General features: G+C 35.8%; 1 protein-coding gene across 6 annotated transcripts in view; it reads right to left on the bottom strand.

Moving 5' to 3' along the window:
* The window catches only part of bcas3 (BCAS3 microtubule associated cell migration factor), a 402,243-nt gene that overhangs the window by 302,227 nt on the left and 77,300 nt on the right, over window positions 1–22,716 (bottom strand). For all 6 annotated transcript variants that reach the window (XM_087282567.1, NM_200622.1, XM_087282563.1 and 3 more), the window contains 2 exon segments: window positions 14,979–15,112; window positions 7,959–8,223 (listed from right to left, as the gene is read on the bottom strand). In XM_087282567.1, coding sequence (XP_087138693.1) covers window positions 7,959–8,223; window positions 14,979–15,112 — 399 coding nt within the window.

Below are 22,716 nucleotides of genomic sequence, written 5' to 3'. Positions count from 1 at the left end.
TATGCTTTACCCAGAATATAAAAATACATATAAATACATGTAGATCATTTACTTTAATATCTTCTGGTTTATGCGGACTTTAAGCATGTGCTATCGTCTAATAAATGCAAACTTTAGTTGAAAAAAACATAATTTTTCAGCTAATTGTCAGAATGAAAAATACAAATACTTAACTTTTTAGCATCTATACTATATATAGTCATTAAGTAATTGCACTCAGTTCATTCATAAGCATGTGCAATCATCTTGACAAATGAAATATTCTTTATTTAAAAAGTTGAATTTTCCTGCATATATTTTAGTCTAGCTGCCTAGACTGCAGCTTTGCACAGGAAGTTTGGCAAAAGGAGAAATGGTCGTGACTAATTGAGCCTGTTTTTTGTTTTTTTTTTCTCTAGGTTTTTTCCTTTACTTTCATCAATTGGTGAAGTTTGTTTCTCTCCACTGTCACCACTGGCTTGCTTGGTTTGGGACTTCTGAAGCTGCACATCGATGGATTTACTCTTCAGCAATTAGAGTTTCAGCAGTGAATATCCACACTGAACTGAACTAAACTGAACTTCAATCGTGAAAACTGGACTGACGCAGTTTCACTTTACTACAACTTCTATGTTAAGCTGCTTTGACAGTCTACATTGTAAAAGTGCAATAATAATACACATAAATAGAATTATGCTTCTCTAAACTGGTTTGTACAGAACTGATGAATTATAGTAAATATAGCTGTGATTTAATGACCTACTGTATAAATTAACAGTAATCATGTATATTACTTTTTCAGAAAGTAAGTAATTTAATTACAGTAACAATTATTTAGAAACTAATTACACCCAACAGTTACAGATAAGCTTGTGATAATAATGGATGCTGTGACAAATAAAAATAAAGCACACTCTTACTAAGTTTTCATTACATACAGTATATGCATAATTTCTAGCAAACCCTAATAATTAAAAAGATTTGTTTCACTTTTTTGAAAGTAAGTTTCCCAAAATGGAAGTGTGTGGCCCATAATTGGAAATGCAGTAGTCATATGCAAAAAAAAAAAAAAAAAAAAAAAAAAAAAAAAAAAAAAAAAGTGTATAGAGAGTACAGATAGGCTAACTGAAGAACTTACTGTAGCAGAAAGCAACACCTATAAGAATGAATTAAGTGTCTGTTGGAACTGAACAAATAGAGTCTTGTTGAATTATCTGACAATGTCATGAACCTAGGGCTAGGGGGATGTAGCTCTTAAAATAGACTGACAAAAACGCCACAATTAAACTGAGGGAGAAGAAAGCCCGATTGTGGTTTCTATTTTTACACAGTGCCAGCTCTGAAGGATGTGTACTTCTCTAGTTCCTTCCCTAAATCAATGAGTTGTCACAGGAGACAATTGCGAGTCTACTGTTGTGGCTACTGAGCCACGGCTTTTCTTATCAATCATTTATTTCTGCCGCCTCTGTTCATGCTCAAGGACCCAAAACTGAACAAAACCGACGGAAAAGCAAGCGGAAAGTGGTGCTGATAGCCTTTTCTCTTTTTGTGTCTGAACTAATCACAGAGGAAACGGATTCAAAAGTGTGACAACCACAAAAAACTATTTTGGTGATTTTTAGATTATGTAAATTGCCATTTTCTAGAGAGTAAAAACACGCATTTGTAAGAATCTAGCTCTCATTATAGTAAAAAAATAGACAAATACACTGCAAGTCTAAAGGTTTAGAGCAGGGGTTCCCAAACTTTTCAACATGCGACCCCCCAAACAACAATGCCAGTGACTCGCGACCCCCAACATTCTCTAAGGTTGTTATAGAAATATAAAAATTGCACACAACGATGCACACATACCAACAGGCCCAAGTGTATTCATTGTTTAATTTTGAAGAACATCACTCGAAGACTATCCTCCACATTTACTTTTAATAAGTGAGTGCCATAAAGGTGTCATAAAAGTTTAACCCGGTGCCATAAAATAAATCTGCTGCTGTGTCTTTTATATACAGTTGAAATCAGAATTATTAAACCCCCTAAATTATTAACACATTTCTAAACATAGTAGTTTTAATAACTCATTTCTAATAATGGATTTATTTTATCTTTGTCATGATGACAGTAAATAATATTTTACTTGATATTTTTTAAGACACTTCTATACAGCTTAAAGTGACATTTATAAGCGTAACTAGATTTGTTAGGTTAACTAGGCAGGTTAGGGTAATTAGGCAAGTTATTGTATGACGATGGTTTGTTCTGTAGACTAAAAAAAATATAGCTTAAAAGGGCTAATAATTTTAACCTTAAAATAGTTTTTAAAAAATTAAAAACTGTTTTTATTCTAGCCGAAATAAAACTAATAACTCTTTCTCCAGAAGAAAAAATATTTTCAGACATACTGTAAAAAATCCTCTGTTAAAAATAATTTGGGAAATATTTGAAAAAAATAAAAATAAATAAATTCAAAGGGGGTTTATTAATTCCGATTTCAACAAACAAAAGGCTGATGGCTTTTTATTAGCATTTTTGTATGTAACTATATATTTTTTTGTTCTGTATGTTAATTCTATTAGTTTAATAAAATGAATGAGATGTTTGGAAATCACCAAACGCCCACCCCCTCATTACCCCACGACCTCCTGGGGGTCCTGACCCTAACTTTGGGAACCACTGGTTTTGGAATTTGTGTCATACTTTACAATAAAGTTTCATTGGCTAATATATTTTCTAATTTGATCTAATTAGGAACAATAGTAGTACAGCATGCTTTAGTAACATCCAAATTTATGCTTGTTAACATTAGTTAATGCACCATGAGTTAACATGAACTAACAATGAACAACTGTACTTTCATTAACTAACGTAAACTAACATAAACAAATGCTTTAACAAATGTATTGTTCAATGTTTGTTCATGTTAGTAAGTGCATTATAGCATTAACTAACATTATTGTAAAGTGTTACCAAACTTTTATAATACTTTTTATTTAATTTTTTTAAGATTTCTCTTTTGAATTGTCATCCTAGATTACTGAAAAAAAAACTACAGAATTTCTAGCTTCTACAGAAAAAATGAAGCAGTAAAAAATATTTTAACATCAAAAATAAATTTAAAAAGAAATGTCAATTTTGTTAATTAAAAATAGCAGAGCAAAATAGAGTTTTGAAAGGGGATTTTTGAAACATATGAACAGATAGCATTCCAATTGTGCCAGATCTATTAATGGGCATCCCAGATCCATGGTCATGCCTGAGAATATAGGTCTCAGTAAAGATAAACATTCAGACTACTAGAAATACATTAATACATTTAACACTAGAATACATTTAATATTATTCATGTGGATTAATACTTGAATATACTTGAATAATACCTCAATGCACACTGGCTGGATAAATGAATTGATGTCTTACATTCAATTGGAACAGATTAAGTACATGATTCGAGGCTCGAAGTTTCTAGACAACTGGTCCCCCTTTATTAAATACTTTGAAGAACTCCCTTAAGAATAAATTTATTTATTTATTTTATTTTATTTTTCTTCTACGTCATTTGTATTTTTTTACTCTTTGAATGTTACCAAGTCCGTCATGTCAAATGATAACATATTGACCAAAAAAATAAACAATGCATTGCCTCAATGTTAACACTGACATATCTGGAAGTTTTTGTAATTCAAGATGATATAACCTGTTTTTATTTTATTTATTTTTGTATTAAGATGCACCTCTTTTGTATATTCCTTCTTTTAGATGTTGCCAAGTGTCTCATGTTTAATAAAAACATGGACTGAACAAATATGGCACACTGTCAACTTTTTTTCTTTTTCTTTCAATGCCGTGGTTGTGATAGCGGAGGGATAATGTACTGCTTTAAATTGTAAATGCAAAAACTCAATAAATAAATATATATTTTTTTTAAATAGTAAATATCAATTTCAAAAAAAAAAAAAGTTTAACTTAAAGTCTCGAGTAGATGTTAGAACTGTGGAGTGTAAAATGTCAAACACTGAAATATTTCATGAAAAATGAATGGCTAGTTTGAGAAAATAAATAAATAAAGCAACATCTCCGACAGGATATGTGAGCAGCTCAAGCATTCCAGATCCAAGTATATGAGCCCATAGGAGAGGCCCTCGGGGACTACGGAAAAGTGCAGACCACTTTGTCTCCCTTTCTCCCCCACACCGTTTCATCTTAATTCAAAAGCCACATCCTGCTATCCTCCCATCTTTTGGCTTAAGGACTTATGGAATGATCCTTGAGGTTATAAAATCCGGACAGTCCAAGGTTGCCTCTGAACTGCCTCAGACTTCTGTTTCTTAGATTCCTCCATCCTGTTCCCAGCCCCAAAAAAATGTCACCTCAGAACCCCGTTGTCAAAGTGGCTCATCGGACTGAGGCTGATAGGACTAATTGTTGACAGGTGCTTCTAATGCCTGGCTTTGAAAAGTGAGTCTGATTTACGACAGGGCTTCTGAGGCCCACTTTCACGGCTGCTGGTAGCCATCCTTAAACGGGACGCCAAGCATTCCGGCCATGTGATGTCACAGCCTTGCTCAAAGTGAAACCAGACAAAAAAAGGTCTTAATATTTAGTTGAAAAAGGTCAAAAGAAAAGATGAGTCACTCTGATTATGACTTGATTATAATAATAAACATATCAGCAAAATAGAAACTGTCAAGATAGATATCTACATGCATTATTAAATATAACTTGCAGATTATTTAAAAGTCTGCTAAATTGGACAAGTAAATGTTACATACACTGAAAAAAAGTATTCATTGGATTCACAAATGTTTTTTAAGGTAACAAACAATTTATATAAGCTGAATATAAACAAACAAATCAAGTTTAGAAATGCTTAACCTAATTTGTTTCAATTCAGCCCATATAAATTGCTTGCAACCAGTTCCCTTAAAAAATAAATAAATCTAATGAATCAGTATTTTTTCAAATGGACTGAATATAAATTTAATTTTTTTTTTTTAATCTAACAGACAAATTTGAACATTACAAGTAACATTTATTAGGCAGTTTGAGTAAGATTTCACTGCAAATTTTAAAGATTTTTAACTGCAATTTTACTATGCCGATTTTCTAATATATTGGACTTGTTCTGGTGTGACCAAATATTGTGAATTCATCAAGTAGTTTCTGAAATTTTTAGTGAACGTGGTGAACTATTCTCTGATATCTATATAGCATGTATGTTGGTTAGGTACTTTCAAAAATTATGCAGAAAAGTTTTTATATGTTTATTTATAACCATGGTCCTAAAAATAACTGAACAAATTACTGAGTTAATATCAACCTTTGCATGAACAGAGGAGTTTCATCAAATATACTGGATACTTTTTCATTCAAGAAAAATCACAGTCAGAGATAAGTGATATTTATCACAAGCAGTGTTGAGCAGGAGTGTCGCTACAAGTAGTGACACTACTAGCTTTAATACATTTCTCAGTAGCGTGGCAGTATCGTCGCTACTTTCTAAACCAAATAGCTTTTGTAGTAGCAAAGCTACTTTTTGGTCAAGTAGCTCTGTAGTGTCCACCCAAGCTACATTTACCGATCGTGAATCAAATAGTGACGACACTGACAGTCATGTAAGACTGGTGTCTAGCCGATGAAAGTACATCCATTTGATGGTGAGGATGACGATTTCTCCTTTCTGTTTTTCGGTGGTCGACAACAAATTTTTGATGCGTTACTGCCACTTCTCGCTCTAACTGGTGACATCGCCAAAAAATTTGGCTAACACCAGAAATTTGTCTGATGGTAAGATGAATGAGGGAGAGTAATTATTTCTAAAGCAGGATTCCTTGTGAGCATACTTTGAGAAGTACATGAGATGATCCAATAACGTTAATTCTGATGCTGTGCCTAAAACATACTTTAGTAGTAAGTACTATAATGTTTTTGAACTACACAATAGTGACACTCAAATTTGTGGTGGTACTTGGTACTAATAGTGTATATATATATATATATATATATATATATATATATATATATATATATATATATATATATATAGTGTAGTGTAATCTATTAATGAAGTTGTAAATATAAATTAAAATATAATGCTTATTCTTAAATATTTCCCTTTACTATAAATTACTATAGTATTTTAAATGTGTGACACCTGGTTTTATTGGATTTTTTTGTTTTTGCTGTTATATACTATAATTTGTTTCTGTTTCAGCATATTATTTGCAGCAAATAACTGAATTGAACAGTTATGCCTCATATGATTTATTGACAGCTTTATCGATCACTAAGATATGATTGACTTGGATTTGAGCTGCTTTGATTTAAAAATGAAAATTGCAAAAATAGCTTAGATGTAGCCAAACTACTTTTGCCAAGTAGCTTTTAGCTTAGCTTGCTACATTTCCCAGAGGATAGCTTTTAGCTTAGTTAAGCTACATTTTAAGTAGAGTAGCTAATCGCTTAGCTCACTATATTTTTCAAGTAGCTTGCCCAACACTGATTACAAGCGATATCAAAACGTTATACTCAAGCAGTTAAAATGTGTGTGTTGACTCTCTACATTTAAACAGACCTCATGCTTCTTCAGGGGGTGATGCTGAAGAAATGTATAATTTGCATATAATGAGTTTTTATTCTGACAAGCTGTAAACAAACGTGACGCAAATGTGGCTGCCTGAGCTCATTTACTGGCTCTCCCTTTTTCATATTAAGAGTCCCACACACATAGTATGTTTCATTCAAGCTAAGGTAAACTTAAAAATAAGGAAAATATATAATTTTTGTAATCTCACCAGGAACATTGTATCCAATCAAGCACAGCCTGGGGCATGGATTTTAATTATACTGAGAGCAACGTAACAATATTGCTTCAATTAGCCTGTTCTTTCACTGCAATTTTACACTCATAAGATTACCATTACAATGAGAAAGCAATGGTGTAGTGAACACTTATTTTTCAGCTTTACCTAGGTATATCCAGATTTTCATTATATGACAAATTTAAAGCTAAGAGTAACTTTGTGAAAAGCTTTTTGAGGTGCTTCAGTGTCAAGTCAATTGATGTAAGACTTTGGGTGACGGAGTCAGCAAGACTGTGTCAAACTTTTTGGTAAGTTTTGCAAACACCTAGCAGCTGACATGAGTCTCCTGTGTTCGTACCAGTAGGGGGCTTTCAGCAAGTATGGGGTATTGATTAATCAGACCTCTGCTTTGTGGAGTGAGGAGTGCTGATGGGCAAACAACACTGACAGGCTTGCCAGCTCCTGTGGCAATCAGCACAGAGATGAGAAGTGTGTGTGTGTGTGTGCTGTGTGGTGGGTGTGTATGTACGTAACAGTCAGACGTAGTCAGTGTTAGTGTGTTTGCAGCCAGGGACAGTGTTTAACAAACAACAAAGTGTTGTGACAGAGGTCAAAAGGCTCAATCACAAGGTCTGCTGGGGTGCCTTGATTAACCCCTTAATGGCCAGGATTTCAAAGTCAATTGAGTTGCATTTTGAGCTTAGTGAAAATAAATATAAGATGGTGACCAACCATTACCAAATATGTTAAAAACAAGCACCAACCAATGGCAACAGGGACTATGCACTGATCCGACAAAATCTGACAGTGTCTGTTGCTGCTGGCCAATCTGTCGCTGCAGTGTAAATTGGCCTTTAAACTCAACTGAAATCAATTCAGAGTCTCCAGTCTGGAATGTTTTAGTACTAGAATTTAGAAATGCTCATGGGGTTAACTATTGCCGCCTTATAAGTCAGTTTCTTTTGTGGGAATTGTATTTTCGAAGCAAATGTGTGGTCTTGTTATCAAATTGTGGTGTAAAAATATATGAAGCACAACTCGCACATAAGATGACTTTCAAACCAATCAGCTTTTTATCGTTCAATTGTAACCTGAGAGAGATGTTGTTTCATCCTCACACATATCTCGATTTAAATTCTGGCAACTGATGGTAAATGTGACTGCATGGCTGTGTTTGCTTACCATGTAGCGGTGATCCAGATGGGCTACTGGAGAGGCCGGGAATGGGGCTACATCGGCCACCCTGTTTGCTGCTCAGCTCTTGCTCAATCTCCTCCAGTCCAGCACTCTTCTGAAAACGGCTCATGCGATTGACCACACGAGGAGACATGTGGGTGCGAGCACATGGCGCACCACCGTAGGGGTTGATGGGAAAGACATGAGACGTGCCACGGAGAGTACTGATCACCACCCAGCGGCAGTCATGGCTGAAGCAGATGTCCTGCACCTAGAATGGTAAGAGAACAGAATGACAAAACAAGTTTTCAGATTCGAATTGGTTAGAATTTGAAAGACATCAGAATTTTCATTACAGGAAATTGTCTGAGTGTAAGCTCCTAGTAGAAGCATTATAGTAAGTCAAATTAAAGATGCTTAAATTGAAAATTTCCCAAAAGCAGAAACAGACAGGCCTGTCACAATATCTATTTTTTGTTGTACGATATATTGCACCAAAATGTATTGCGATAAACGATATTATTGTCATTTTAAGACAATATAATAACATTATAACGCAAGTACACTCTTCCAAAGAACACCTCATATCTTGTTTTTTTAAGAACATTTCATTTAATTATAGTCATTTTAACAATTTAATAATTAGGCATTGAAATAAAAATTTGAAAATGAATAAACTACATACATAAATAATAATAAATGTTAACAAAAAGATTCAAGGTAAAAAGTAACCAAGGCTGTGATTTCTGCTACCAGATCTTTTTTCAGCTGTCAGGCACGCACATGAAAATATATTATAGCAATTTATAGCAAATACTGGCGAAGCGGTGGCACAGTAGGTAGTGCTGTTGCCTCACAGCAAGAAGGTCGCTGGGTCGAGCCTCGGCTGGTTCAGTTTGCATTTCAATGTGGAGTTTGCATGTTTTCCCAACGTTCGTGTGGGTTTCTTCCGGGTGCTCCGGTTTCCCCCACAGTCCAAAGACATATGGTACAGGCAAATTGGGTAGGCTAAATTGTCCGTAGTGTATGAGTGTGTGTGAATGAGTGTTTGTGGATGTTTCCCAGAGATGGGTTGCAGCTTGAAGGGCATCCACTGTGTAAAGGACATGCTGGATAAGTTGGCGATTCATTCCGCTGTGGTGACCCCAGATTGATGAAGGAATTAAGCTGAAAAGTAAACGAATGAATGAATGAATAGCAAACGCTATAGTGTTTTTTAACCATAGTACATGCGGGACAACCAATCCCCCTCAATACATTCGCCGCACGTGTTTCGGTATCTGTGTGAGGTTAAAAAAAAAGGTCTAACTTTGTGCCGCCACTTAACTATTTGTGTGTTAAAAAATAATCTAAATTATATACATATATATTCAAGTCCTCCTGATTTGAAGGTAACATCCAATTCTGATCAAGTCTGAAACTGTGTGAACGGGCCCGATTTCTGATCAGGTGATATCACTTCAGTCAAAGCTACAAAAGCTTCAAAAAAAGTTATATGGTTTATATAATAAATGAGTTATATGCATTATACAAGTAATATGATAAGTATTATAAATAATCACTTTGTGGATTCAGAAATTCAGATTCAATAAAGGCACAGGGTGAAATATGAAATATGACAGATGAAATATGGTGGCAAGGAATAGCCTCTGGAATTTTCAAAAACAAGCAATGTGTATTTATTATGGCAACTGCCAGCATAAATAGCTTTTATAATATTCATTTATATAACTCCCTAAATATATTTCTGCCTCACAAAAGTATCAAACCTACATATATCACAATCTGGGTTATTTAAGAGACACGCTGGTGTCTGAAAGTTTGTTTTGAGCTGAACTCATTTTAAAATGTCGTCTGATCTGTAAACATGAGTGAACTATGCAGTTATTCGTGGCTACTCATCAAACTGCAGCTACTCCAGTTTTAGTCTTTGACGAGCCAAAAGCCTCTGGCTGCTGGCCCAGAGAAAGCCCCAACAAGGGCTGACCATGCATCAGATGTAACAGTGGAAACACAACTGGCCCTGGTATGCACTAGGATGCCAACGTCAGGCCCAGCCACAAGTGTTTCAATCAGAGTTACAATATTTCAATTAAACATTACCAGGTCAAAACATACAGTTGAAGACAGAATTATAAGCCCCCCTTTGACTTTTTTTTCTTTCTCTTTTTCTCTATTTTGCAGATGATATGTAACAGAGCAAGGGAATTTTCAAAGTATTTCCGATAACATTTTTTCTTCAGGAGAAAGTCTTATTTGCTTTATTTCGGCTAGAATAAAATCTGTTTGAATTTTTTTTCAAAGCCATTTTAAAGTCAAAATTAAAACTATTATATTTAGAAATGTGTTGAAAAAAAAAGTCTTCTCTACATTTAACAGAAAATGGGAAAAATAATAAACAAGGGGGCTAATAATTCAGGAGGGCTAATATTTCTGACTTCAACTGTATATAAAAAATAATGGATCAATGGAGAATGAATCATTCACATTAAGATCAATAGCATGGATAAACATGCTTTAGCTAACTTTAAGGAATGCAACCTGACTTGTGTAGGAATTTTCTATGGTAAGTGACATTTTTTTCAAAACATTTCTGGTAAAGGCAAACAGATGTAATCTACTGAAAATGAGGTATGGCATGGCTAAAAGAAACAAAAGAGGTGTTAGACTGTGGGTTGGACAGTTAAAGGAAAGGATCACCAGATCCTCTTTATTGGCATGAAATACCTGAATTTATAACCTTCTCTTGTATAAATAAACTCCCTACAGACAATGAACTATAGACCCTGAAACTACCAAAAAGGTGATTTCTATACATTTAAAAGACCCTTATGTTCAGTCAATGCTATTTTGAAAATGTTAATCCGATACATACAAGTGTCAGACAGACAACCTGTTTTTCAACACCTTGCGTCATGAGCAATGTTTTATAAGAGAGCATCTTACAATTCTATCTTAGCTGTTTTTGAACAGAAGAACCTGTGTGAACTAATGCTAGCTCTATAAAGTGATGATGGACCTTCCTCAAGACATGGTCCAGAAATCTTACACTGGGCTTTACCAAACAGCACTCAGCCATCAGCAAGGTTCAGCTAATGGCTTTTTTACTGCACTTTTTATGGATAGCCATCAGCTACTGGAATGCAGCTGTCTGGAGATCTGCCTGATTCTGGGTCATTCTGCAGTATCTGTCTCAGATCAGTCTCAACTCAGAAATGAGCCACCGAATAGAACAGTGGCCACTTTCTGTTCAGGGTCGACGACGCCACTTCATTGATTTGCACTTGGAGGTGTAAAAATAAAATTCAGGCGCCCAAAGACAAGGACTGAAATCTTGAAATTGGTTAATCAGACACAAATTAAATGAGCTGTTTGGTCAGTCATGTGCTGCGCGGAACAGCTAAAGCAGTGTATGGCTTCAGGCAATGCAGACTTGTGGGCTATTTACCTTCACGCACACTAAGGTCAGACCGGAGCAGGCTGGGAGTCAGTACAAGCACAGTCAGCCAGATAAGGCCGGGTGGCTGCGTCCGCCCACGAGGCATTATCACTCCTTTTATTTGTTCAGCTCAAGATAATGCGTCTTGGAGGGTGCTTGCTTTCTGCAGTTTGCGCTGTTTACAATGCCAGATCAAAGCCAGCTCGTGGCCAGGCAGCAAACCTGGCATGAGCCGGTGACAGATTAACCACCTTTCTCATCTCAGCGGAGCTGCGGGCCACCTCGGCCCTGTGCTCACAGAGGAGGGAAAATGAGAATGTTTTACACGCTCTCTGCCATGCCTGAAGGGCCCGGGTAAGGTAATCACACCTTCGGTATAAGAAGCAGGAACGAGAAGAACTTAAACTTCACCCACAGGCCAGTACCCAGCCATTTTTGACCGGGCTCAGAGTGCACTTCAAGGGTAAAGGGACAAAGTGAATTGTGAAAACATAAAAATGCAAGGCTTTGTAATAGACATAACACTATACGCTAATAAGTTTTTATTTTTATTCCGCAGTTGTGTTAATATTTGTCGAGTAATGAAGGATTTAAATTGGGGGAAATATGTCTGGCATGCTTTTAGACATTGAATGTGTTAGTGCGACTGCGAGAGATGCGCGCGTGTGTGTGTGTGTGTGTGTGTGTGTGTTTGTGTGTATGTCTATAAACTAGTGCAGAGATCAGGTTTGTGTGCATATCCAAACATGACACTGGCTGAGTAAGTAAGGGTCTAGGTCCTTTCGGAATAAATATTAGTTCTTCTTAGGCAAATAAAACCTCACAATTTGCCAACTAAAGGAGATATTGTGGTGGAACAGCTGCAAGGCTAAATGGATGAAACAGCATTTAGGAGAGAGGAAAACTAAATCACTGCAGTTATTTCCCAAACTGTTTTGTGCAATAACCCAATAGATCACAAAAGTGAATTAAACTTTAAAGCACCCAGATAGATTACCAAAGCTTGGCAGACGCTAATAATCAGATCATGTCCTTAGATGTCCGCTTCAACTATTCAACCTGAGTAACGTTACAAAAAGCATACAAACAAATTAAAGGGATTTGACTGTTTTCTACTGCCGATTATTATTAGAATACATTATTTAATTATGGATACTTAGAGTGTGTGTGTGAGTATTCAAACATGCAAAAAAAGTAGGTTATACTATAAAAATGAAATAAAGAGATAATTGTGTAAGTGTGTTTGAGTGGTTAAATCTAAACTAAAATGCTAAAATCAAACATCTAGCTGGCTAACTGGATAGGCAAAATCCAAAGGCCAATTCTGTTTCAAATAACAACATTAGTTAGTAATTTATAGAGCTGGGCAGAAAAGGGAAAATCATGGAGGCTGTATCTAGCACTGCCAATAGCCTGCTTCCAGGGATTTAAGAGAAAGTGGTGTAAAGTCGCAAGTGCAACCATGTTGTCCCAGTGGGATTGTCCTCTAGTCCATGACCTCATAGTCTAAGATACTGTAGGTGTTACAAGACCCAAGCTTGACCTCAAGGTGCAAGAGTAAAAGCTCCGGTCAGGAGCAAAATCTAAGCTCTCACCAGTTGTCTGGGGTATTTTTAGCAACTTTTCTCTTTTTTGCAGCCTTGGTGATTGAAAACACATTGGCAACACTAATAGTTTCAGGTCTTTGGATTCCAAAGTGTTGAAATCTGAATGTGGGAGTCACAGGGGAGGAAGTTTTAGAATAAGCAAAGACTAACTGCTGAGAGCACAAATGTTTTGTGTGGATCCATTAAACTTTTTTTTCTTTGCACTGAGGGCAAAAGTTGTCTACCTACAAAAAAAAGAGAGAGAAACTATGGAAAAGCCCTGATGTACAGATTACCACAGACAGACAACAGAGTAAAGAAAGTCAAGGAGGACTGACTGAACTTTTCCTTTTGCAGGAAACTTCTGTCATCATTTACTTACCCTTAACCCATGGGTCTTTCATTCATATTCAGAACACAAACAAACAAATGTTTGATCGAATCGAAAGTCTCCTATATGTGACATGTGGTGGAGCAGAAAGGACTCAAGGACATTTATTTTGTTTTTTTGTTCTTAATAAGTTTTGGTCCAACATTTTTGAATCGTTTTCCAGTGCTTTTGGAACCAATATCCACCCTGACTACAACTTGGCTATTTTTGGATATTCTAATATTATGGACACCTTTCCACTGACCCAACAGCAAGCCCTGATGGTTGGCATGATTACAGCTAAAAAGATGATCTTACTTAATTGGAAATCTCCAAAGGCTCCCTATTATCATAGATGATTGAGTTGCTTTATGTCATTCAAATGGAACAACTACGTTTTAAAACTTCAAAGAAAAAAACTGAAACCACATGGGGACCTATCAAAAGTTCTTCTTTATATGTTTTTGCTACATATGTTATATATATAAATATACCGGTCAAAAGTTTGGGGTCAGTAAGATTTTTAAATGTTTTAAAATAAGCTTATCCTGCTCGCTAAAGCTGCATTTATTTAATCAAAAATACCAAGGCAATATAACAGCAATTCGTAACTTTTTGATTTAGTGGCTAATTCATACGAATTTGATCAACCTAATTTGTACAATTTAGTTCAATTTGCTCATCACCCAATGACGGTTTGGTTTAGGGGTGGGATTGGGTGCCACGCCTCCTTTTTAAAAATCGTACAATTTCGAATAAAAAAAAAAATGGAAAAAATAAAAACTGACCCAAGCTTCTAACTGGTAGTGTATGTATTTGGTAACAGAGACGATCTCTCATTTTTTTATTGGGGGAAGGGAGGTTATTGTCAATTATTATGTACGATTTTTTCTTCTTTTATTGGTATTGTACTGTTTTGTTAAATATCATATAAATGTTTAAATAGAAAAACATAAAAAAGTCATAATGACAAGAGGTTAAGTAATGACTGAAAATGTTAATTTTGGGAGAAAATAGCAGTTTTAAAATGCATTAATTCTGAAGAACAAAAGGAGTTTAAGCTACAGTTTTGCACTCATTTTAGAACTAGGGCGCAGTAGCAGTGGGTCATATATCTTGTGTTTAAGATCAATCAGATGGGTTCATATCCACACTTATTATACATTCCGACACACAATAAAAGAACCAGAGACAGCAGTGCCTGTGTTCTGGAGCTCAACTGTACAAAGCCTCATGTCTCTTGACAGTATTTAGATAACACGCAGGGATTCACTGACGATGAAAAGCATGTTCAAATTGCACATTTCCAGAGCCATACAAGCACAAGCAACCGTAAACAGTTGTGGGTGGCCACAAAGACTTTAAATGATTATGCTAATGATTAAAAGAGTTAGGAAAGGCAATATTTCATCTCAATAACTCCCCCGAAAATAGCATGAGTGTACACAGTCACGTGTGTGTGAGCAAGGGATGAAACGGGGAGCTTTGAAGTTTGACTTAATATCCCACACTGTCAATGTATTACTTGAACGCTTCTTTTTGTTCTTCCATTTGCAGGACACAAGCTTCCGAGTATGCACTCATGTTACTGTGCATAAAAGGACAGTGCTGAAAGTAACATATATTCTTACCTTAGCCTCAGTCTCTCCTCTGTGGAGTGTGTATAGATGATGAACTGCACTCTGGGATGATGCCCATGGGTGAGTCAAGATTTGGAAAACGTGGAAATCATGGCCAAGGGTGTCAGCGGTCACCAGTAACATACCTGTACATCAGAAAAGAGGATCATTTAAAGAGTTATATAACTAATTAATGCATTTTTCAGAGAATAATTTCACCATTACACTGACTGCATTCAGATTTTAAAACAGAATAATTGCATAAAATGTTTGCAAAAGGGATTGAAAAGAAAATGTAAGCAAATATTCAGGAATTGAAAATGTTACCAATTATTTAGTTTTCATAATCTTATCACCTTTCAACATGGACCATCAAAACATTATTTCAACGTTCAGTAATTAAGTTTGCCCTGCACACTCACGTTTTTTAAATTTTATGTTGCGTTAATCTAGTCAATAATATTATTCAGAAGGTCATGATTCGCACTCATTAAATAATTACTTTGTATATAATATTATTTTACATTCTTAGGTGATGCAAAACAGAAGTTTCGGCACAATGCCTTCCTCAGTGCGTGACACAATCCACCCTTTTATCCCACAGTCAATCACATTACATCATTAGTTAGACGGCCCCTCTATAGTTAAAACATTTCCTCATTTTTCTCAAAAACATCTCATTTTCATTTCAATATACTATAAATAACCACACAAGAAATATTTTCCTTCACCTTAAAAAGCTTCACCTCCATTGCACAGGAAAATAACATTTCAATTGTCATCATTCACTTATTCATGTCTATGTCAATGCAAGAAATTGCAACATTCCAAAACATAAAAAATACATTTTCATCTCATAATTTGTATTATTACATACCTAAAATCCATGATTTACAATATTATAGCAGAACAACAAACACAAAAAACAAACACATTAAAAAACAAACAAAGAAAGGTCCAATTCCTCATTTATTCTTCTTGGTGTAAGTGATTTTAATTTATGACTCCATAACGCTTCTCTCTGTAATAATTTTTTTATTCAGATTACCTCCTCTATGTGACTCAAATACTCAATTCCAATACATTCTAGTTGTTTAAAGTCATGTCCAAATCTATAAAACGCCTTGCTACTGCTGAAGTTATATCTTGTCATCATATACTTCATTATGTTCACTAATTCAAAACTGATATGATGACTTCCCTATATATATATATCTTTTATCTTTTGACACGGATTTTAACATATACATACGAGTTGAGCAGGTAATACAGGTTTTTATTTTCGAATAATTTTTACCTGTCACTGGATTCGAAATTTCCTTACACTACTAAATTCTGACATGCGGCACATTTTCCGCACAGAAAACAACCTTGTATAAAAGTGGATTTCTTATTTCTCACTATATCAAAGTTGATCATTATACTTGCTAAATTTTGGGATCTTTTAAAGTGAATAATGGATGATGTTGAAATTTATTCTTTATAGTTTCATCAGAAGATAATATATGCCAATTTTTATGGATTATTGATTTAAGTAAATATGCTATGTTCATTACACTGTAAAACCTAACAGTCAACTTTATTAAATGAAATCAGTGTAGTGAACTGAAAATTGACCGAAAGTTAATTCTACTTATATGAAAAGAGTGTTGAAGTTTAATAATTACCTCATTACTTTAACTGGATTAAGTTCACAGTTCTCATATAGATTAGTTTAACTCAATTGTAGTCAGTTTCCTCAAATGGTTTGAGTTGCCTTATCTTATTGGGTTTTACAGTACTCAATTGGTTTGAGTTATCTTCATTTATTGGGTTTTACTGGGCTCAAATTGCTTCGTTTACCCAAATTAATTAAGTTCTCAGAACTCATTTGGATCCATTTTTGAACTTAAATGATTTGTTGCAATCAGTTTCCCTAAATGGTTTGAGTTACCTTAACCTTTTGGGTTTTACAGTGTACATGTTATTGAGCAATTCACTGTTTTAGCTTTTTAGTAGGTTTTACTGTTTTCAAAATATCTTATCAATGTAATTTATTTATTTTATCTAATGCATTATTCATCAACTTTGCGAATATCCTCTCTAACAAAATCTTTGAAATAATGCATTTTTTTGTTTATCAAACTCTAACCTTATTTCAACCAAAACATTACATTTGCTCTAAGTGTATCATTTCTGACGTTGAACTTAAAAGCAGGTCAAAAAACGAAGTCATCGAGACTGCCTTCAAGCATTGAGTATTTCATTAGACACGTTTACATGGCTGTAAAGGGCATTTGTGTTCCACTGCAATTTGTGTTCTAGAATTAACTGCAGGCCAAGATCATCCCTCAGCTTTCAGGGCCAGACAATATGTGGATCTGTTTTAAACACAACCGCAGGAGAACCCAAGTGGAACCTCCGATGACAGGGCCTCTCATTTTCCCACTTTTATTTGAAGTCAGTGAAACTACAGAAAGTATAAGCTCTTACTGTAAACAACACACTTACTAAACCACACCAGAACATAAAAACCCGAAGCTAAACTTCATGGCAACGCAACCCCGCATACAACTTATTCCTAAAAACAGTGTGACAGCTCTACAGGCTATTTTCCACACACATGAAAGCCTGGTCACTACCGCTTTGGAAAGTTTCTCCAACACTACGATTAAGATGGATTTAGCCGCTGGCTCTCCATCTCGCTACTGTAATTTAAGATGACAATAATTAGTGATTTTCCAATGCTGAATCTCTAATGCCGAGTTCACAGAGGGGTTTAATTTGTGGCGAGCATTTATTGGGTGGTCTGACAAATCTAAAAAGGAAGATACTGGTGAAAGATCAGACGAGCTCCCGCACAGATGTGACAATGGAACAGCGGCGGTCCTAAATGAGCTCATCTGCCCTATTTCTGTCAATGTTATTTTCGTTTTCACACTTAGGATCTGCTTTAGGTGTGGCTTTGCCATCTCATTGAGTGGTAAGGCAGGAAGCAAAGGGGGGGAGTGTGCTATGGCAGTGAAGGAAGGGTCACGCTGAGATTGCGCCTACGAAAAAGAAAAACAGAGCCGGCCAGTGAATTAGACAGCGGTTAGCTATTTATGCTGTATCAGAAGACTAAACCAAGTTACGGCCTGGCCATAAACTAACCCACGCCCCAAATGAGGTGCCAAGCCACAAGAAGCATTTGCGTCAACTGGGAATACATGGAAAAGAGTGCCTTCTAATTATAGAGGCTACAAACGGAAGCGCAGAGTGATTAGGAGTTTAGGCGCTGCGGTATGTTTATCTGGGAGCTTCCTCTCGCTCACCCCGCCGCCCTGCCGCTCTCGCGCTCACCCTGGCTTTGACAGATGAGGCTTGGCCAGCTTGTTGGGACACAAGTTTGCTGATGGTACACTCTGTTCTCCAAAAGCCAGTGGAGAATGGAAACCGAGCGCTGGGGCTTTTGTGGCCTTGTTGAAATACAGGGCCTCGCGAAGAGGCGTCAGTTGGTTAGCCTGTGGGAAGCTAAATTAAAAAGAGAGCTTCTCTGTGCTGGTAAACTGCCATAAAATTTTAGGAACCTGAGATGTTAAAGCAATTTTTGACACATCCTATTTATAACACCTCATCCTCGAGGGAGAAAAGTAATTTATGACTTTTAACTGGAAATTACATGCCTAAACTTTTTTTTATGCATAGCTGAGGTACATTTTTTTAAGTAAATACTGTATGACACAATATTCAACTACTTCAAGCAATAAATGGATAGTTCTCCCGAAACGAATAAATTACAACAAAGTTCTCTCTTTCATGTCATTCCAAATTTAAGTGACTATTTGTTTGTGCACCAATTAGAACATCATGGTTCTAAAACACTGGTTAAATGTGATGTCAAATATCCTTTAGGTTAGGAGGCAGTTCGTAACCTTGAAATTCTAAGGTTCTATCTGTGTTCTAAATGATTTTGAGATATTGCGCTTCAAAGTTTTTGCATTCCATAAAGAAAGCAATATGCATGTAACCATTTTCTTTCATTCATTAACATGACAGAGACCAAAAATGAGCTCTAAATGTAAATTTTCAAAGTTCTCTTAAATTTGCAAGTTGCTGTATAACAAACAGGGCAAATGCAGACAGAACCATCTAATTCTACAAAGTGATTTTCTGCTTGGAATTAAAAGGTTCTATCTGGCAGAAGCATTGCTTTTCAAGAAATACAATCAGTCTGCTTATTAATTTAATTTAAAAGTTATGCAACAATATGTTGATGTTTGAGAGTTACATTTTTGCTTTCTATAACATTATTTAATGTTTAGTATGAATATTACTTGTTCAAATTAAGCATAAAAGGCTGTGCTAAATTTAGTCGAGTGCAGGTGTTATTTTTATGTAATTAAAACAGTCATTTAAAAAAATATATTTTTATATGAACTATTGATATATATTTATTGAATTATATGTCCCACAAATGAAATTAAGTATTTGTCCTTCAATGCCTAATATCAAATTTAAAGACTTTAAAAGAAAACAGATAATGAGCAAATGAGTTTAACAAACACTGAAAAATGTTTCATGTCTATCTATACACAAATAAAAATATTTCACATTCAATATATCATTTTTTTTAAATAACTGTTTTTTTTTTTTGTTTTTTTGTTTTTCAACTATGTAAAATTTCTACACATTTAGTTGACTCTGATTTTGTGTGTTTTTTTTTTCTGGTCCAGTGTTTTTTTCCACTGTCAACGGAGCAATCCAGCTAAATGACTAAAAAAGCTGATCCTGATTGGTCCTTGTGTGTGCATTTGAAATGCTGATTGGCTCGCAGAAAGTTCAAGTTTGTAGGTTAAAGCTTTTGTTTTTTAAATAAAAAAGCCATAAAATGTAAACAACTAAAAATTTTAAGAATTAAAAAAAAAGATTACATAATGTTAACTTAATGTTGACAAAAATGTCAGATAGAACCTTATAATTCTAAGGTAACAAGTTGTGGTCTAATTGTAGAGGAGTTGAATTTGTAACCCAAAGGTTTCAGGTTTGATTCCCGGTCACGGCAGGAACTGAAGTTGGGGTAGTGAACAAACCACATATTCTTGATACCTAGTTGAGGCACCTAGACTAGCCTTATGGATAAGGCACCTAACACCTAAACATGATCCACAGGTGCTGGAAGCTGCCCACTGCTCTTTGCTCTGGGTGTCTGCCTGTATGTTGTGTATGCTCTCATTTCTCACTCATGTGTGTGTACACTTGCATGGGTCAAAATAATAAATTAAGTATAGGTACCCATAATTGACTATAAATCACCTCACCTTAAATACTAATAATTTATTGCATTATATCATTAAATAATTTATGTTTTCATTTAAATTATTATATTTTCTTCTATTTTGAAAATATTTGTTTCAGAATGTGGCACATTTATTTCCTATGTCAGTTAGTTAAGTCAAATATGAACATGACAATCATTCAACGGATTAGCAAAACAATAAGTTCAACTTCCCTTTTTGTATTGTCAGTAAGCTTAAAAAAATGCACTGCTATTTACAGGGTATATGCAGGAATCCTAAAGATAACTTCAATACCTTTTTTAAACTTTTTTAAAGACCTTATCAGGATATTTTAAGACCTTATCGCCACTGCAAGTTCTAACCAGCATCAAACCTTTACCTTAATAAACAGTTGTTAATAAACATTTGTTAGTAAACAGTTGTCATTAAATAAATCAATAGAGCACAACCATGCAACAAAACTTAGATAAGCTCGGAAGAAACACAGCTTGAAAGAATAAATTATATGATTGTTTTCAGCGACAGACACTGTTTAAATTCATCTTTCTCCAACCAGGAGTACGCAAACTCACATTTTCCCATTTTGCCATCTGTTTCACTCTATGGTTTCGTTACATGTGGAGAGTGTCACATCATTTACCTACATTTGTCGCAAATTACATGATATCACCCGGACAAAGGAGCTTGGCTAGATGTGCCCTGGCCCGAACCAACCACGTGGATCAAGCATGCCGTTGTTAATTTTAGGAGAAACATAAATATATATTTAGCTTTTTTGGAGTCAAACACTTTAGACAACGCTTAAACAAAATTTAAGACCTCGTAAAAACACAATTAAAACTTTTTAATACCTTTTAAGGGCATTCAATTTTTCAAACTTTTAATACTTTGTAAGACCCCCCTGACACCCTGATTTACCAAATCAGTTACACTAAAACAATTTTGTCCCAACAAAAGTCTTGATACATGCTGGTAAATGGTTTGGAGTATTTAAAAAAACAACAATTTATAATTAAATTAAAACCGAGTACTTGATACTGCAAGAGTACCTGATAGCCAAAGCAATACTACCAGACTGCAGGGCCATAAAATACATACATGTAGTTTTCTTTTTACAAAACGGCATTGCAAACTACTGGCCGGACATGAGTAATCCAGTGGTTTTTTTTAGTCACTTTAGTGGACCTGTGTAAACTGAAGTCATTATGTTATCATCTGTACACATAACATAATTGTTTTTTACAGATACAATATAACACTTCATACACTTCTCACAAGTACAAAAGTGTACCTTTAAAAAAGGTACTGCACCAGTGCCAGCTTTTGTAACTATTTCTTAGAATGTCAGAAATAAATCCTAGACTATTTTTTACATTTCACTTACATCCACCTCAAATAAACAGAAATTTGACACCAAACAAACTCAATACGCACCAAATGCTATAAACATTCACCATAGCTTCCCTTTTAATACTTGCATTTAGCATTTTGTTGTTCTCTCCTTAACAAGTCTCTAAACCCAAAACATCTGCTGAACCTCCTCACAGCAATGTTTTATTTCAAAAGTGTCTGCGCCATTCTCCCCGACCAACTCCGATGATCTCAGCAGCCTCCACAAACGGAGGCCTCCAACTTGGCAGAGTCGAAGAACTGAAACAAAAGTATCCCTTTCAAATTAACAACACTCGCCCAAGACCTTTGAAAAAGAGGAAATCTCAAATTATAAACATGTGGATAAACCTTTAAAGGGGCAGACGCTGGGAAACGGTGCACTCTAATACCGCAGACGCGAACTTAATGCGTGAAAAAAACAGAACAAATAAACACATCAATCACGGCGTTTTGTCCCTGTGGCTGCCTGCATTAGTTGGAAAAGCAGGACCGTGCGTGTGTGTGTGTGTTTGTGGCCCTTTGTGAGTCCATTGGACGGCCTTCTCTTCTGTCATGCTGCACTTGTGGAGGTGTTTATGAAAGCTGTGGAACACACACACACATATACACACGCACACACATAGAGTTCCACATCTCACATCAAAGCCACCCACTCAAGCCTGGAGCGAGCAACACTCACTTAGTCCAGAGGCCACCCTCACTCCAACCATCAGATAACAGTACTAAGGAGAGGAGGGGACCGGCATGGGTCAACATGCAGTCAATAACTTGTTAATCTTTTACAGACTAAGTGAGAACTTCTAAAAGCTGGGCCGTTTGATCCCAACCTGGAGGCGGCTTGTGTTTGTGTGTATGTGGAGCCGAGGACAGGGTGGCAGATTGGGGCCTGGCGTGATGACTGCGCAGTGTTTTGCGGTGAGCCGGGTAGATGTAATGCCGTCTCCAGTTTCCATTCCTCTGGGCAGCAGGGATGACTGCTGCGGATTCCAGCGGGGGCTCGCGAGCACGTCTCGCAGAGCTGTGCGGCTTGGGATACTGTTTATCTAGGCACATTGGTACCAAGGATATGGTCTTTAAACATGGTACACTGCTCCTGTGGG

Source organism: Danio rerio, chromosome 15 (assembly GCF_052040795.2).
Source record: "Danio rerio strain M-AB ecotype USA chromosome 15, GRCz13ab, whole genome shotgun sequence".
In the NCBI taxonomy this organism is placed as follows: Eukaryota; Metazoa; Chordata; class Actinopteri; order Cypriniformes; family Danionidae; genus Danio; species Danio rerio.
This window is presented reverse-complemented; position numbering and strand designations above follow the sequence as displayed.